This window comes from Peromyscus leucopus, chromosome 6, assembly GCF_004664715.2.
Source record: "Peromyscus leucopus breed LL Stock chromosome 6, UCI_PerLeu_2.1, whole genome shotgun sequence".
Lineage (NCBI taxonomy): Eukaryota > Metazoa > Chordata > Mammalia > Rodentia > Cricetidae > Peromyscus > Peromyscus leucopus.
In genome coordinates this window covers 95,474,206-95,490,728 of record NC_051068.1, presented here as the reverse complement: position 1 = coordinate 95,490,728, position 16,523 = coordinate 95,474,206, and the positions used below count along the sequence as shown (strand labels likewise).

The following is a 16,523-nucleotide window of genomic DNA, read 5'->3' as shown; positions in this document are numbered from 1 at the left end:
CGATATTAGCATCTAGCCCTACAATAAGTAAAACCTACTTTAACACTGATCTTACAAAGTTTTTTTTATTTAGTTTGTCAAGACAGGGTTCTGTGCAGTTACACACTAACTGCCCTGGACCTCACTCTATGGAGCAGGCTGGTCTCGAACTCAGAGATCTACCTGCCTCTGTTTCCCGAGTGCTGGTATTAAAGGCATGTGCCACAATGCCTGGCTCCCACGCCCCTCCCCTGCCCCCAGTCAGAAAGTTCAAAATATATTAAGATTTAATCCTGTTTAAAAAAAAAACAAAACTTTTGTGCTTATTTTTGTCAATAGTCTTAATTCAGGAACATTTTTTTCTAAACAAGATATTTAATTTTTCAAGTATTAAAAGAATGATCTTCAAAAGTAACCGATTCCCGGCACTGAGGTTTTTATTTGCAAGCCTCCAGTGTCTGGCAAGCACCGTCTCCAATGAGCGGGTCATGCCATTTAAGCTGTGTGTATGCTAGCTTCTACAGTAAGATCAGTACTAGTTAACCCTCTCCGAACTCTCTCCACTACCCTGCCCTCAATCCTGCCCCTCATTTCACTCTTCCTGCTCATTAGTCCCTCTTCCCCCTTTATGACATCACACTTCCTTCAGAGCCAGGTTGTTTTAAGGGTGTGGCCCTTTATAGGTTGATCATATTCCAGAGAATGGCCCCACGCTCACTGGTATTGGGGCAGCATAAATTGGACTGCACGGGTTTAAAAAGAGGGAAAGAGAAGACATGGAGTTGGGTGGGCAGGGAGGCAAGAGTGGATCTGGGATAAGCTGGGAGTGGATATGACCAAAACACATTGTATGAAGTTCTCAAAATTAATAAAACTATTTTCAAAGAGTCATCTTTCAGGGGTTGGTGGAGCAAGCTTTTAATCCCAGTGTTTGGAAGGCGGATCTCAGTGAATTCTAATGTATCACATTCCTGGCCAGCCAGGGCTACAAAGTAAAAACATGTCTCAAAAAACAATCAACCTCTTCCTTCAACGGCCCCCACCACCAAGCTAATATCCACAAATAAGAGAAAACATGCTAATTTGTCTCTCTGGGCCTGGATTGTTTCACTCAGAATCAGTGCCACGAACGAGTTACCTCTTCTGGAGTTCTAGGCCAGTGAGGGCCCATCGACCACCAAACATGAAAGACTATTGTGAACACTCTTCATCACCCTTCAGTTAAGACCCTTTTGCTGAAGACGCCACATACTTGAGTCACAGACCTGAAGAAATCAAGCTGGCACTGACCTGGAAGCTTCGTCCCTATTGGTTCGCTTTTAAGGCACTGGAAGGCACTATGCACAGTCCCAGAGGAGAAAACTAATCATCAGTATTACTCAGTTGTGAATCCTGTGAGTGGCAATAACAGTTGGCCTGACAAAATATATTCACCAGGACAACAGAGAAACCAATGTCCTGGGAGTAACCGACCGTCTTCTGATTGGCTTTAAATAACCCTGCTACACAAGTTGAAAACTATACTTAGCACCATTATTGAGACCAGAAATCATAGCTAGAAAGGTCAAGGCCCTAAAGCAGAAACGACTACTTATACTCAGTTGAGTGGGTAGAATATTAAACTGACTCCTAACAACTTATCCTTATACTCATAGAGCGGTGGATCTCTCAATTCCCATCAGAGAAGGTTCTTTTTGAAGTAGGTGGCGGTTAACACATCTATTCAAAATGCAGAATGTAAGAGTCCTGAATGGGACGTCTATATCATACACCCACTCCCAAGGTTCAACGATCGCTGTGAAAGAGGGAGAAGACTGTAAGGAGCCAGAGGCGAGGCTGGAGAGATGGCTCAGCGGTTAAGAGCACTGGCTGCTCTTCCAGAAGAGCTGGGTTCAATTCCCAGCACTCACACGACAGCTCACAGCCGTCTGCAACTCCAGTTCCAGGGGACCCGACACCCCAACACAGACATGCCGGGCGGTGGTGGCACACGCCTTTAATCCCAGCACTCGGGAGGCAGAGGCAGGCAGATCTCTGTGAGTTTGAGGCCATCCTGGTCTACAGAGCAAGTTCCAGGACAGGCTCCAAAGCTACACAGAGAAACTCTGTCTTGAAAAACAAACAAAACAACAACAACAACAAAGAGCCAGAGGCAGTGGGTGACTCTAAGGAAACAGTGTCTTCTGGACGCAGCGGGGCAGGTGGACAGATGAACTCGCAGAGGTGGTGACAGCATGCAGGAGACCAGCACAAACTCAAGCCAGACGAGACCTCAACATAGAGGAGGGGGAAGATACGAAGTCCCAATCCTAGACAGAGACTTATTGGTAATTGATAGCTCGAAGGAGAGGGAAAGAGAGTCGTAAGGGTGTGGCCCCTTTAGGTGGACCATGCTCCAATGGAAGGGCACGCGCGCACACACACATGTACACACACGTACACATACGCACATCATGCTCATGCTCCTGAGCACAACATTAAAAAGTTACAACATTAGGTGAGTAGGGAAGAGGGAGTAGTACTTGTAAAAATTCTTCTTCTTTTTAATCATGTATTTACAAGATCTTAACTTTCTCCCTAAATTGCTAGTGCATCTTACAACACCTAACATCCTAAACACCATTAACCTAATGCTTGAATTGTTAGCTTATCACATACTAAATTCGTATTTCAAACAATGTATGTATTTTTCATTTTAATAGATCTGAAAACCTCTTCAAACTGACAAGTCTTGTATATGCTATGCAGGCACTTTTATCACCAAACTACATCCCTGGCCCCATTAATATATTAATATTGCTTAGTATATTTGTTAAATGAATTTTGGCTGAGGCAGATTTGAACTATTTACTATACAGGGCACTTACTTAGGCAATATCCCAGAAAACTGCCTTAAATAAATCCACATCCCTATCTATCTTTGTCAATCACAGTTAACTGAAATGATTTTTTTCCTTGTTGCACTATCTAGACTATTTCTTTCAGCCAATGCTGGCCTTGAACTGAAAGCAATTCTCCTGCCTCAGCTTAACATTTACTTGGGTTAGAGGTGTGTGGTGGTGTGAATAAAAATGGCCCCCATAGGCCCACAGAGAGTGGCACTATTAGGAGGTGTGGCCTTGTTGGAGGAAGTGTGTAATGGGGGGAAGGTGAGGGGTGGTGGGGGAGGGGAGAGGGGAGCGGGCTTTGAGGTTTCAGAAACTCAAGCCAGGCCTGGAGGCTCACTGTCTCTTCCTCCTGCCTATGAATCCAAATGGAGAACTCCCAGCTCCTTCTCCAGCACCATGTCTGCCTGTGTACCACCAGGCTTCCTACCATGACCATAATGTACTAAACCTCTGAACTATAGGCCAGCCCCAATGAAATGTTTCCTTTGTAAGAGTTGCCATGGTCATGGTGTCTCTTCACAGCAATAGAAACCCTAAGACAGGGCGTATGCCATTCAACCAGGCTGCTCTGTTTAATAACGTCTGGCGGACTCTCACAGGATTCCCATGTAACCGACATCTCACTTGATTGGTTGCCCTTCTTCCTTTTCCTGCCTTGTTTTATTTCATCTCCTCTTTTCTAATTATTTGGTAAGAGGTTCCTTTGGGCAATATGGATGCATTTAAAAAAATTCAAATACAACTTTATGAATTAGTTGTGGGAATTTGTTCCGCCAATGGCTTTGGAGGTACAAACCCTAGGGTGTGGCTTTTTTTTTAATGCAGGTATGCGACCCCTTAAGAGTGGAGGGAGTCAGGTCCTGTGCTTTCTCAGGTGGTGGTCCTATTCACCTCCAGGCAGAATGGAGGACCACGGCAGCTGTTTTACTTTGTTATGTATCCGTGAGTGTATTTTCTCCCCATTTTATATCTTAATAAATCCTTGATACTCTTTTAACAGACTCCCATGGCTTCGCTTACAATTAGTTCTATGAGAAGTTTTTTAAATCTCTCAAGAAGTATCGATAATCACCAAGCACGTCCCCAACCCCACATGCCACCACCACACCCTTTATTTAGTCCTGGGGATTGGGCCAGAATCACACACAGGCTGGCTGGGCAGGAGCTCTACCTTTAAGCTAAGCCAGGTTGTTCTCACTACCAGCTTTTAAAACTATGAGGTGGGATCTCACTGAGTTGCTCAGACTGGGCCTTGGACAAGCGGCCCTTCTCCCCTAGCACCCCGGAGACCCAGTGGTACAGTGTGCGCCACCATGCCTGGCCATTGCCACATCACACTGTCAAAAACAGTTTGTTCTCTGTCTAGTTACATTTCCGCTCTTCTTGTTCGCTGCTCCTTCTTATCCCTGTCTTATACGTCAGTCTCATTATTCTCCCCACTTCCATCTCTTGTCTAACTATTGTTTCCAACTTCACTCTCCTGCTTTCTTCCTTCCTGCTGATTTTGGAGAGGCAGCATGAAGAGAAGGAGAGAAATGGGCGTTTCTTTGGGATCTCTGCAGTTGAATGCCAGGGTACAATAATGTCATTATTTCTTGGTTAATAATAAACCATTACATTTTGCAGAAATTCTTTAATATTTCCTGCCAAATATAGGTATGTTTCTTTCTTTTTCAGTTCTCCTTATTCTTCAGTCAAACCTCAAAGCAGATCTTCACCCTTATAATGTTAAACTATAAGTTCTTAGTTTTAATTATTTTTTAGAGCTAGTATGTACACCAGGTTTTATTACGACTTTTTTCTATCATTGTATTTTGACCACCCCACCCTCCCCATTTCCCTTTGTTCTGGTTTCCCCAATAATCCCACTTATCATTTTCATACACACATTTGTGTGTGCAGTTAAATCTAGATTCTGCCTAGGAACCAGGATTACTGTGCCTTACTTTCCCAATTATGCTCTCTGCATCTTCTTCCCCCTTTGGTTTAGATCTCTATCTTCCTCATTTTCATTCTTGTGCTCATATATACACATATATATGAGTACAAATATATAGACACATGAGTACAAGGATGATAATGAACATACATACATTATATATACATTATATTAATTGTAATATATATATATTATATTATATATAGTATATGAGATAAAACATGGCATGTCTTTTTGTGCTTGGCTTATTTCACTTAATGTAATTATCTCCAGTTTCATCCTTTTTGCCTGCAAATGGCACAATTACAGTCTTCTTAACCATTAAATAAAACTCCACTTCTGTATATAGACCGCGTTTTCTTTATTCATTATCTCTGTTGATAGATATTTAGAATGGTTCCACATCTTTGTTATTGGCATGCTTAGTTCCATTAACTGAAACAGGTGATCATATGAGAGCTCTACTTTTTCATTTGCTTGAGACAGGGACTACAGTGTAGTTCATGCTGACCTTGAATTTCCAGTGTACCCCAGGATGGCCTTGAACTTGTAGTGATCCCCCTGCAGTAGCTTTCCAACTGCTGAGAGCTATGATTTCTTAATTTTGTCTTTCAATTATTACTGCTCCACTACTGTTTTATTTCCTGGTGCATATTATAACCAAACATAATTTGTAATTCTCTATCTGAGAGCAGGACAGGGATCAGTAGTTTTAAGTGATATTTGACAATGTGTACTATGAAGAGCAATGAAGGATTTAATTTGACTTGCACTATGAGAATCTTAGCAAATGTTTGAAAAACAAGAAAAAAGTTATGGTGCCAGTGATAAAACTTTATACAAAAAAAAAAAAGGAAGAAGGAAGGAAGGAAGGATGGAAGGAAGGAAGGAAGGAAGGAAGGAAGGAGAAAAGAGAAGAAAAAGGGAACAGAAGTCAATTTTAAAATTTTAGCCTTGGAGTACTTATTTATTAGTTGAAATTAGGTCACAGCACAGGAGGGTAGGTCACCTCTCCAAATATTCACCCTTTAAATGTCCACATGTACGTAATTTATTAAATGAAGCCCAAACAATTAACAGAAGAAAATAAGATGGCAAAGAATGCCAAGCAAATAATTGATGATCCAAAGGTTTCTCTGTGTTGCCCTTACTGTCCTGGAACCCACTCTGTAGACCAGGCTGGTCTCAAACTCAGAGATCCCCTGGCTCTGCCTCCCAAGTGCTGGGATTAAAGGTGTGCACCAACACCGCCCGGCTTGATCCAAATTTTAACGGAGGGTACTCAGAAATGTCTGTAGAAGCAGAGGTTGTACATTCTACTGATACAAAAGAACTGCACACAAGCTGGGCTGTTTTTGAGCATGGCAGTGATGGAGGTGCTTGGGGAGTTCAAATGAACTAAGAATAAGAATGAACAGCTATGTATGTCACTCAAGGGCAGGAATTCACCCCGAGAGGTGCAGCACAGGTGTTCTGACAAGTGTGAACGTCACAGAGAAATGGAAACCATCTGAGATGGGGATGATGCTACCGCCTGACACCATGTGCTGTCCAGTGTGGACTGACGCACTGCTAGGCAGGATATGGCTGTAACCTGACTTGAAAATCCACTGCAGAAAGAGAAACCAGGAAGTCAGGTGAGCACCCAGCTCACAGCGTACACAGCAATGGACGTATTTCCTCTACTGCTTCTTAAACGATGTGCTGTATGATACAGTGATTTCTATTTTTATTATGTTTCCTTACTAATAACATGGTGACATGATCCATCTAAAGTAGGGCCTTTGAAGGGTTTCTGTGTTTCCTTTGAATGCTGATTTCTTCAGAGTGCTGTAAACAAAGGAGAGGCTCATGGGAGAAACTGGAGGGAGGACCGAGAAGCAGTAAATGATGCAACTACATTATAATCTCAAATATATATATTAAAACAGAAACAAAACAAAATATGCTCTGAAATTGCTGTGTAGAATAGAGTTCAAAATTTCTGGAAATACTATACGGAGAAAAGGGCACATTTAGCTTTCTTTATCTACGGGGCGAACAGCTGGCTAAAATGAGTGAATGCTGAATGAGACACATTTTTTTTCCTGGACAGTGGTGGAAACATTCTGTATCAGGCAGAGCCTACAAAAACATTTGTTGATAGAAAATAATACTTCGGGGAATAAAGCTGACGATGCAGCAGGCTCTGAACTGGTCTAATGTTTATAATTTCATCGGAACGTCAGTAATGAAGATAAATGAAGAGGAAGAAGGAAGACTGCAGAAGAACACGTGGGGTGGCCTGGTTTTCTGCATGTGGAGCTCTGTGGGGACTCCCTATTGGAATTTCATACTGGGATCTGGTCTGTGACATGCAAGGCGAGGAATGCACAGCCATGATCTTTTCCACACGGAACCTGTGGATATCTAAGTATGTGCAGAATTCTCCCAGCTCTGTCACACTTATAAAACAACGGGGTACACTGGGAAATGTCCATCTCACACTTACAATTAACTCCAGCACCTTACTTTGTTCCACAAACTCACACAGAAACCATTTTAAACAGAATTTTCTCTTTTCAAAGACATTTACTGGCTTTTGGTTCAGCTACTCAGTAGGAAAAAGCATTTGTCCTAACAAGCCCGATTATTCCTATTCTCTTCTTGTTTGATTTGATTTTTATTTTTTGAGACCGAGTCTCTATCAGGCAGCCCCAGCTGTCCTGGCACTCACTATATTGGCCTCACACTCACAGAGATCCACATGTCGTATGCCACCACGCTCAACTTGATTCTTCCCATTCTTAGTTTACATTTTTTTTCTCACTTTTCTGAAACACGGACAAGATCAAAAAGTGGGTTCTGACAGATCTACAACGTTATCGAGTACTCCAAATCATTTACGTGAGAGTGAAGCACAGGGTTTATGAATCCCTTTCCCAGGCCTGTGCTCCCTAACGAGCTTTGCTTAGAGTGCAGGAAGGGCCAGACCCCTCCCACCCTCAGCCAGCCCCCCTCTCCCCCCCCATTCCCACCGATTATTTCAAAGAGGCATTGTTAAGATAAAGCTATGCTGTGACTCTGGAACCATCTGCAGGTCTTCCTTCCTTCTTATGACAACTGACTAGTAAATGATATATTGAGGGGACTCAATTTCACCTTCTCAGAGGCAGCTTCTCACAGTTACTTACACTTACATGAAAAGTGTTTTGTTATTTTTTTTTAAGTAAAACATAATGTAAATTCCTCTCCTAGGAAGTAAAATTTTATAACGTAACATTTTTTGCTTATCTGAGAGATCAGTTGGTGATAATGTTTACAGATGTGTTTACATGTTCACTGGCCTCTGATCTTTTGGTCTGAGCCCAGAGGGGTACTGCTGAAGCCGCAGCACAGCGAGGGGTGGCCTACAAGTTTCTAGAGTGTTATTATAGGGTCTGAGGTGAGCCGTGTAGGTGCAGGACCCACAGCGGTGTGCTGGTGACAGGCGAAGACAAGCCTGGTGAATAAGACCAAATGGACAAGAAACAGATGTGTCTTCAGAACATGAACATGTGAACCTGCAGAGCAACTCTGATAGAAAGAAAATCAAATAACAGAAATCACATTAGTGGGCTTGGGATCAGAACAAAAGAAGGCAGCTCACAGAAAGTTCAATGGCCTCCTAGTAGAGGAATCGGAGTTGTACCCAGTTTGGATACGCACTTTCAACATTTGTAACACACACACACACACACACACACACACACACACACACACACCTACTGCCATATTAAATTATAATACTTCTTTTTCTTGCAACCTGAAAGCTGTTCGGGTTTTTAAAGGTAAATTTATACATAAGTATTGTTCCATTAAGTTTTAGTTCTAAATTTTAATCTTTAGAAGTCAGTCATATTTCCTTTATTTCCACTATCTTGGAAGCATGCTATTAGTTCAGGCTGCTTTCTCTGTGTTAACCACAGATAACTAGAATACAAAATAACACACTTTTTGTCTGCCTCTTTCTTTCTAAAGACAGAGTTTCACTATGTAGCTCTGGCTGGCCTCAGATTCAGAAATTTACCTGCCTCTGCCTCCTGAGTGCTAGGACTACAGTGATATGCCATCGATGCCCGGCAGTGTTTGCCCTGCTCTTAATGAAGCCTGTGACACCAAGAAGTAAACACACCAGTAACAAGGAACACGTTCCCTTGTCTGGGGAAAGAATTTTTGGACCATTCTATAGTAGAGGTGGTCATTTAATCTTTAGCCTTTGTATACAAATGTAAGACCCTAGGGCAAGGATTTCTGCTTTGCTCACAGATTTATGCCAAGGACTACATGAGTGCTCAATAAACACTGATTGAATAAATAAACAAGTTAATACAACCTATAATTTCAACTACATATTTGAGAAGTCACAAATTAGGAAATAAGACTAAACACACATTGCCAGTGGATGCCTCTCAGTGTACAAACTTTTAACATTTTTTCATTTGTATGTGTATGTGAGTGTGTACACCCCTGTGTGGGTGTGCAAGTGTGTCACATTGGGGATGTGGAGGTTGGAAAAAAATGTTCCGGAGTCGGTTTTCTCCTTCTACCGTGTGGGTCCTGGGAAAAGAAGTCAGGCCCGATGGCAGGCACCTTTCCCACGGAGCTGTTCTGCCAGTCTGCTCTACTGGCTTCAGCCCCCCTTCTTAAACAGAAACCTCAGAGAAAACTGGATTCTGAGCAAGGCGGTGGTGGCGCATGCCTTTAGTCCAAACACTAGGTTGGCAGAGGCAGGTGGATCTCTGTGAGTTCGAGGCCAGCCTGGTCTACAGAGTGAGTTCCAGGAGAACACAGCTGCACAGAGAAACACTGTTTCAAAAAACAAAATAAACAAACAAACAAACAAAAAACCCCAAAACTGGATTTCAATGACTGAAAAAAATACTGTATCACTAATAAAATGTTTGACACATGTAGTGGAATTTATCATCATAAATTTTAACTTATACTTCTGTATTCTCTCTTTTCTCAGACATTTTATTCTTTAATGCACAATTCACACTTGAAAGTAGCAGGGAATACTTTTTCCATAAACACATGCAGGGTGTTAAGCCAATGGGCAGATCTTACCTATGACTTTGTTCTTCTTCCCATTTTTTATAGGTGTGCAAAGCAAACTTCCAGTGTGCTGCGTGTTTACACTGCCCGTGTTTTCATTCTAAAGAAAAACAAAAGCAAGAACTGCTAGAACAACAGAAATGATCCGCCCCACAAACATCACATTAACTGCACGGCACCTGTGAAATAATTCACACACTCATCTTGTATTAGCTACAGGAAACAAATTATGAGGTTTGCATAATAAGGGCGATATAGTCAGTCTTTATTAGAATAATACACCAAATCTCCATTATCCCATTTAAGCTTTCCAAGGAGTTTATAGAAATAGTAAGTCAAATATTTATTCAGTGCCCGCTATCCTGGTGAGGTAGAGGTCTCAGTTTAACAAGGAAGCAGAATCCAAAAGCCTGGCAACAACACACTACAATACTGGCCTGCTTAATAATGCCACCGTCCCTGAAGCCTCCACTTCTAAGATTTGAAAAAGCTGTCCTACGTGTGCAGGCAAGCGAACCAAGGCAGCTGTGTCCCAGGCTAGTGTGTTTGAGAGACTGAAGAAAACACTGGAATCCAAAGTGTTGACGGTCTGAAGAACACGTCTTTGTAACTCCGCTGTTGAGGCAAATGGAGAGCCAAGGAGCAGCTCACTAGGGAGACGGCCACTCAGGTTCCTCCAAACCATGGGGATCCTAATGTTCACAGATGAAGTCAGAAAACCCATCTGAGGAAAGCCACCGATGCCACGGTGTTAAATCACCTCAACTTGTAGGTGCTGATTTGTTACTACACAAAGAGCAGAGAAAAAGCACACAGCCCAGCTTCCCCAGCGAGTTCAGAGCTCCTTCTCCATCCCTCCCTCGAGCAGGAAAAACAGAGATCATCCTTAAACAGTCAGTTTCCAGCCCAGTCCTTCAGACACGGAGCAGCTGTAGGTGTGGGTCTGAAGGGAAAACAGCCTGTGTGCATCAGGTCTAAAATTAGGTTACTTACTGTCCAGGGAAATCTTTTGTCCTTAGCGACATCAGGGATATTAAGTGGCTCCATCGTGTTTTTGACATACTGAGCATACATGTAATTGATTTTGTTTGCATCATGCTCCCTGCAGAAATAACAGATGTGAGTTCCTTCTATGCAGTGGGAAAACATGCACACACAGGACTAAACAAATGGGGAGGGGAGGAACCAGAGGCTGGGACAGGGGGAAATCCACCTCTTAATCTGAAAGTGTGTTAGATGATTAGAGCTCAGTCATTTCCCCAATCTAAACAGTCTGCTACAACAAACACCCACACAGTGTGGACTGTCTAGAAGAGCAGTTCTCAACCTGTGGATAGTGACCCCTCCAGGGGTGACATATCAGATATCCTGCATATCATATATCTCCATTACAATTCATAACAGTAGCAAATTTACAGCTATGAAATAGCAACGAAATAATTTTATGGTTGGGGGTCACCACAACATGTAAAACTGCATTAAAGGGTCGCAGCATTGGGAAGGTTGAGAACCACTAGTCTAGAACAAGATCTAAGAATGTCTCTCGTCATCCAATCACAAATCAAACATCTGGAACTTAAAAACGTTCAGTACAACCATCTGAAAAGCTCTCAAATCCAAAATGTTGTTAACACTGATAGGAGACCACTGGCATAGAATTCCATACCTGACACCATGTGACTACTTGAAGTTGATAGGTAGGCACATTGAAAATAGTGTATAAATTACCTCCAGGCTATGTGCATGGAACAAGTGGACTTCCTGTTTAGACTTACATGCCAAGCTGTCTCATTATGTATACACAAATATTCCAGTATCTAAAAAAATTTCAAATCAGAAAGATGCCTGGCCCAAGCATTTCAGATAAGTGATTCTCATCATGCAACAATGTAAATGATCATGTTTATTTTTTGTATCATTTACTGTAAAATTTCTATTGATTCTCTCACTCCATGTTTTATTTTATCTGATCACAGAATGTCTAAGGTGTAGTACTTGTACTTCCTTGATCATTATTTTGTGAACACCTATCTCAATAAGACAATCTTTTATAAAAATTAAAATGAAAGGAAATATCAAGAAGCCCTAAAAGAATTTTAGTGGGTCTCTCTAGTTGTATCTTCCTCGTATCTTCTGTCCTGCAGTCATTCTCAAATAATCATTCTGAGGCTTAATATTAATTACAAATGCTTGGCCAGTACTTCAGACTTGTTACTAACTAGCTCTTACATTTTAAGTTAAACCACATTTCTTATTTACGCTCTGTCATGCCTTTATTAGCATGGCATGTTCATTCCTTGCTCCTTCTGGTCTGGCTGGCAACTCCAGACTCCACCCTTCTTCCTTCCAGCATCCTCCTAGTCTAGCTGTCCTGCCTAACTTTATTCTGTTCAGCTATTGGCCAGTCAGTTTGTTTATTAAACAAATCACAGCAACATATATTCACACAGTGTACAGATGGATTATTCCAAAGCATTTCCCCCTTTTGGTCTAATTAAAAAGGAAGGTTTTAACTTTATGCTGTGGAATAATCCTTCTGTACACTGTGAATATATATTACTCTCATTGGTTAATAAAGAACTGACCGGCCGGTAGCCAGGCAGAAAGTATAGACAGGACAACCAAACTGAGAATGCTGGGAGAAGAAGGGTAAAGTCAAGGGAGATGCTAGCCAGCCACTGAGGAAGCAGGACATGTAGAAAACAAGCCATGAGCCACATGGCAAAGCATAGATAATAAATATGTGTTAATTTAAATGTAAGAGTTAGGTAGTAACAAGCATGAGCTATCTGCTGAGCATTTATAATTTATATTAAGTCTCCAAGTCAGTTATTTGGGAAGTGGCTACCAGTTATTTGAGAACAGGTAGTTGGGATAGGAAAACTCCACCTATACTTCCTCTTGTTGTATGTGTGTGTGTTTTTCTATCTAATATGCCTATTTTAATTATAGTATTACTAACTGAAGAAATGGAAAAGTAGTAGGTGATATTTAAAAATGAATATATGCCTTAGGCATGACATATCTCCCTAAGTTATTTATTAACAAAAGTCCCCTCCCTGAGAAGTAGATTTCATGGTTCCGGAAGGTACCATGCAAGATTCCAAAGGAGGGAAGCAACCAGCAATCCTACTCAGCTATGACGCCTATGAACCACAACAATGAGCAGCATGGCAGGATAATCCTAAGGGTATAGTAGCAGAATGAAGACCTCAATGGTACTCAACAGCTCTCCAATTGGATTTAAGACCCACTCAACAAGAGGGAACTCAGGCCTGGTACTGGAAACCAAGCCAACAGCACAGGGCTAGTGACACCATGGATCTTGGAGGAGAATCTACAGCCACTGCTGTACGAAATCAGCATAATTGCTAACTACATCCTAAACATTTGTCCTTGTACCCATAGATAAATGTTGTTCTAACCCCTCATGAAACTTTCTGCAACAGATGGAGACCATTCCAGAAAACCACAATCAATCAAATTGCAGAGTTGTGGAGCCGGGTTTCAACTGATCCATCTATAACACAACTTCTGCACCTAAGGCCTGGGGATCCCTGTGGGAGAGGGGTGTAAAGATTCTAAGAGCCTGTGGATCAGGGAATTGGCTGGAGATTGTGTCTCCTAGGAATTTCAGAAGCTGCACCCATAAAGTCTCACCGACATAACTGCCTAAACATGAGCTGAACAAGGCTGACGCCAACAGACATGTTAATGTGGATGGGGGAAAGCTCACAATGCCTCAGTCCTACACAAAAAAAATCTATAGGCAACTATGGAATGGTGAGAGGGGAAGAATAGTCTTCCCCAGGGAAGAGCACAATTGGACAAATCAGTTATCCAATACCAAACAAATAGTGAGCCTTGAAAACAGTTATATACAAGCAGCATTATACAGACTACAAAGCAGATTGTATTTCTGTGTTTAGTAACACACACACACACACACACACACATACGCACATACACTATGCTCACACATGCGCACAACAGCAGAAATAGAGGCCGTGAATTTAAAAGAGATGGGGGAAGTGATATGAGAAGGTTTGGAGTGAGGGAAGTGAAGGGGAACATGACATAATTATATTAAAATCTCAAAAAAATAAAAGAAATTATAAAAAATTAAAATTAAAAAAAGAATCTTAAAAAAAAAAAAAAGAAAGAAAAGAGTTATTGGCCAGGGAGTCCCCAGAGGTCTCCAAAACAAGCCATCATAACTGCATAGTAAAACCGTACTGCTGAAGACGCCATATACTTTGGCTGCAGGACACAGAGGAATCAATCTGTGGCCGAGAAGGCCTCTTCATCCCAGCTGGGTAGCTTTCACAGTGTCAGAAGGTGCTGTGCAGGCTGCTGGGGGAGAGAAGACTCTGCTTCTACCCAGAGCTGGACGCTGCATGCTGCAACTCTGACCTTCAGGAAAGATATGCCCACTGCTGCTACAGACCCAGGGTTATTATGGGGGTAACGACCTGATTTCTGGTGGCATCTGAGGCCTGCTCCACGGGAGGGGTTTTCATGCCTAGTACTGTAATCCTGGTCAAAAGCCCACAGTGAGGAAGGCTATGGGCCTGAGGGAAGAAACTGCTACTGTTGTTCTCTTGTTTTTTTTTTAATTTATTTTTATTTTTTGCTCATTGGTGTTTTGCCTGCATATATGTCTGTGTGAGGGCATCAGATCCCGTGGAAATGCAGTTACAGATGGTTGTGAGCTGCCATGTGGGTGCTGGGAATTGAACCCGTGTCCTTAGGAGGAAGAGCAGTCAGTGCTCTTAGCCTCTGAGCCATCTCTCTGGGTCCCTGCTGCTGTTTTCTCCAATGATCAAGTTGTCCAATTGCCCCCTGAATATTTATGTTCCTGCCCGTAGACCTAGGCTGCTCTGTGTCTTCATCGGAGGTCTTTTTATGCAGTGAGCAGCTGTGGTGTTTTGAATGAAAATGGCCCAAATAGGCTCACCTGTTGAATACTTGGTCAGTTGGTTGAACTGTTTGGGAAGGATTAGGACAGTGGTTCTCAACCTGTGAGTTGTGACCCCTTTGGGGGTCGAATGACCCTTTCACAGGAGTCACATATAAGATATTTACACTGGCATTTATAACTGTAGCAAAATTACAATTATGAAATAGTATTCATAAGGATACTGAGGGACTGTATTAAAGGGTCACCTCATTAGGAAGATTGAGAACCACTGGATTAGGAGGTGTGGCATTGTTGGAACAGATGTGTCACTGGGGGGGGGGGCTTTGAAGTTCCAAAAGACTTGTGCTTTTCTACTTCTTCTGGTGAGCTCTCACAGCAATAGAAACCCTAATGATGACAGCAGCAATCAATGTATAATTAGTCCAAGTGCTAAGAGGAGGAGGCTGAGTGCTCAGCCCCTGTGAGACATCTTTGTCACTCACCCCTCCCCACCAAGGCTCAGGCAAAGTCCTGGAAGAGGATATGGAAAGAAAGTAAGCTCTGGAAGGTGGGGAAGACTTCAGGGAAACGCTGGCTGGATGTCACATAGCTATTATAATCACTGTCTCAGAGCAGCTGTGGTTACCTGCTCTAGAACCGCACAAACCCAGCCAGCCAAGATTCAGACATAGGAGGAGATGCTCTCGAGACTCCACTCCTTACTGAGAGCTTTGGCCGTTGACAGTGGTTGGGAGAGGGAACCACTCTTCTCGGGTGGTGCTCCCCCTGAAGCTTTCCCATGAGCCAGTGAACGGCCTTACACCCACGCACATATGGGTAACACAAACTGGACTTAGTGAGTTATTGAAAACAGCATGAAATTGGGAGGAGGACATTTTTGGGGATTATGGAAGAACTGGAGGACGGAAATGGGGGGTGGGATCATACTTAATTGTATATATGTATGAAATTCTGAAGAATAAAGAACAATTATAATTAGCAGTAAAGAAATATATGCATTAGGGAAGGAACTTTTCTGGTTCTAAGTTTTCAAAGTTCCAATACGATGCCTGGCCTGTGTACTGTGTAGGAGCCCACAGAGACTCCATAATGTGGTCTTATTCCATCTTGACTCAAGGTCGGAGAGCCTGAGCTTATTTTGGCTACATAGTAGGATGTTTTGGCCACAGGTGTGGTTGCCAGGTGTCTTATACTTGAAGGCCTAATTACAGGTTGTTTTGCCGAAGGCATGACTACTAGATGTTTTGAGAATTAAGGAAGTGTTCACACTTGTCTGTACTTTTGTACCTTGAACCTTTGTGTCCTTGAGAGGGGTTGGTCTTTTGCCTCTCCCCTTGCTGGTGTATAAAAAGCCCATGAGAAATAAACTCGGGGTGACTATGGTATTGACTCAGAGCCTTCCTGGTGCTATTCTGTGTCTCTGTCTTTTTCTTTGTCTACATCTCTATTTTTCATATCAATTATTTCTCAATCCACACTCCCCTATACCAAGGACAGTCCGAGGGTCAGTCTGGACTCGGCACTAGTGTCCTTTATAGCCAAGCTATATCTTGGGACAGTGATGTCATATGGCAATCCACAATGACTCAGTATTCTCTTTCTGTCTTATGTATTCTAACTTAATTGTAATAAGGTCAATTAGAGCTCTATGCACTCAAAAGTATTATGTATAAATGAAAAAGAATGAAAAGGAAATTACAAACGTAGCAAAGGAAAAGGC

General features: G+C 42.2%; 1 protein-coding gene across 4 annotated transcripts in view; it reads right to left on the bottom strand.

The window, feature by feature from the left end:
- The window catches only part of Pde5a (phosphodiesterase 5A), a 192,900-nt gene that overhangs the window by 61,952 nt on the left and 114,425 nt on the right, over window positions 1-16,523 (bottom strand). For all 4 annotated transcript variants that reach the window (XM_037207047.1, XM_037207046.1, XM_028881454.2 and 1 more), the window contains exons 8-9: window positions 10,876-10,984; window positions 9,895-9,982 (exon numbers count right to left, since the gene is read on the bottom strand). In XM_037207047.1, coding sequence (XP_037062942.1) covers window positions 9,895-9,982; window positions 10,876-10,984 — 197 coding nt within the window. The remainder of the gene's footprint in view (window positions 1-9,894; window positions 9,983-10,875; window positions 10,985-16,523) is intronic.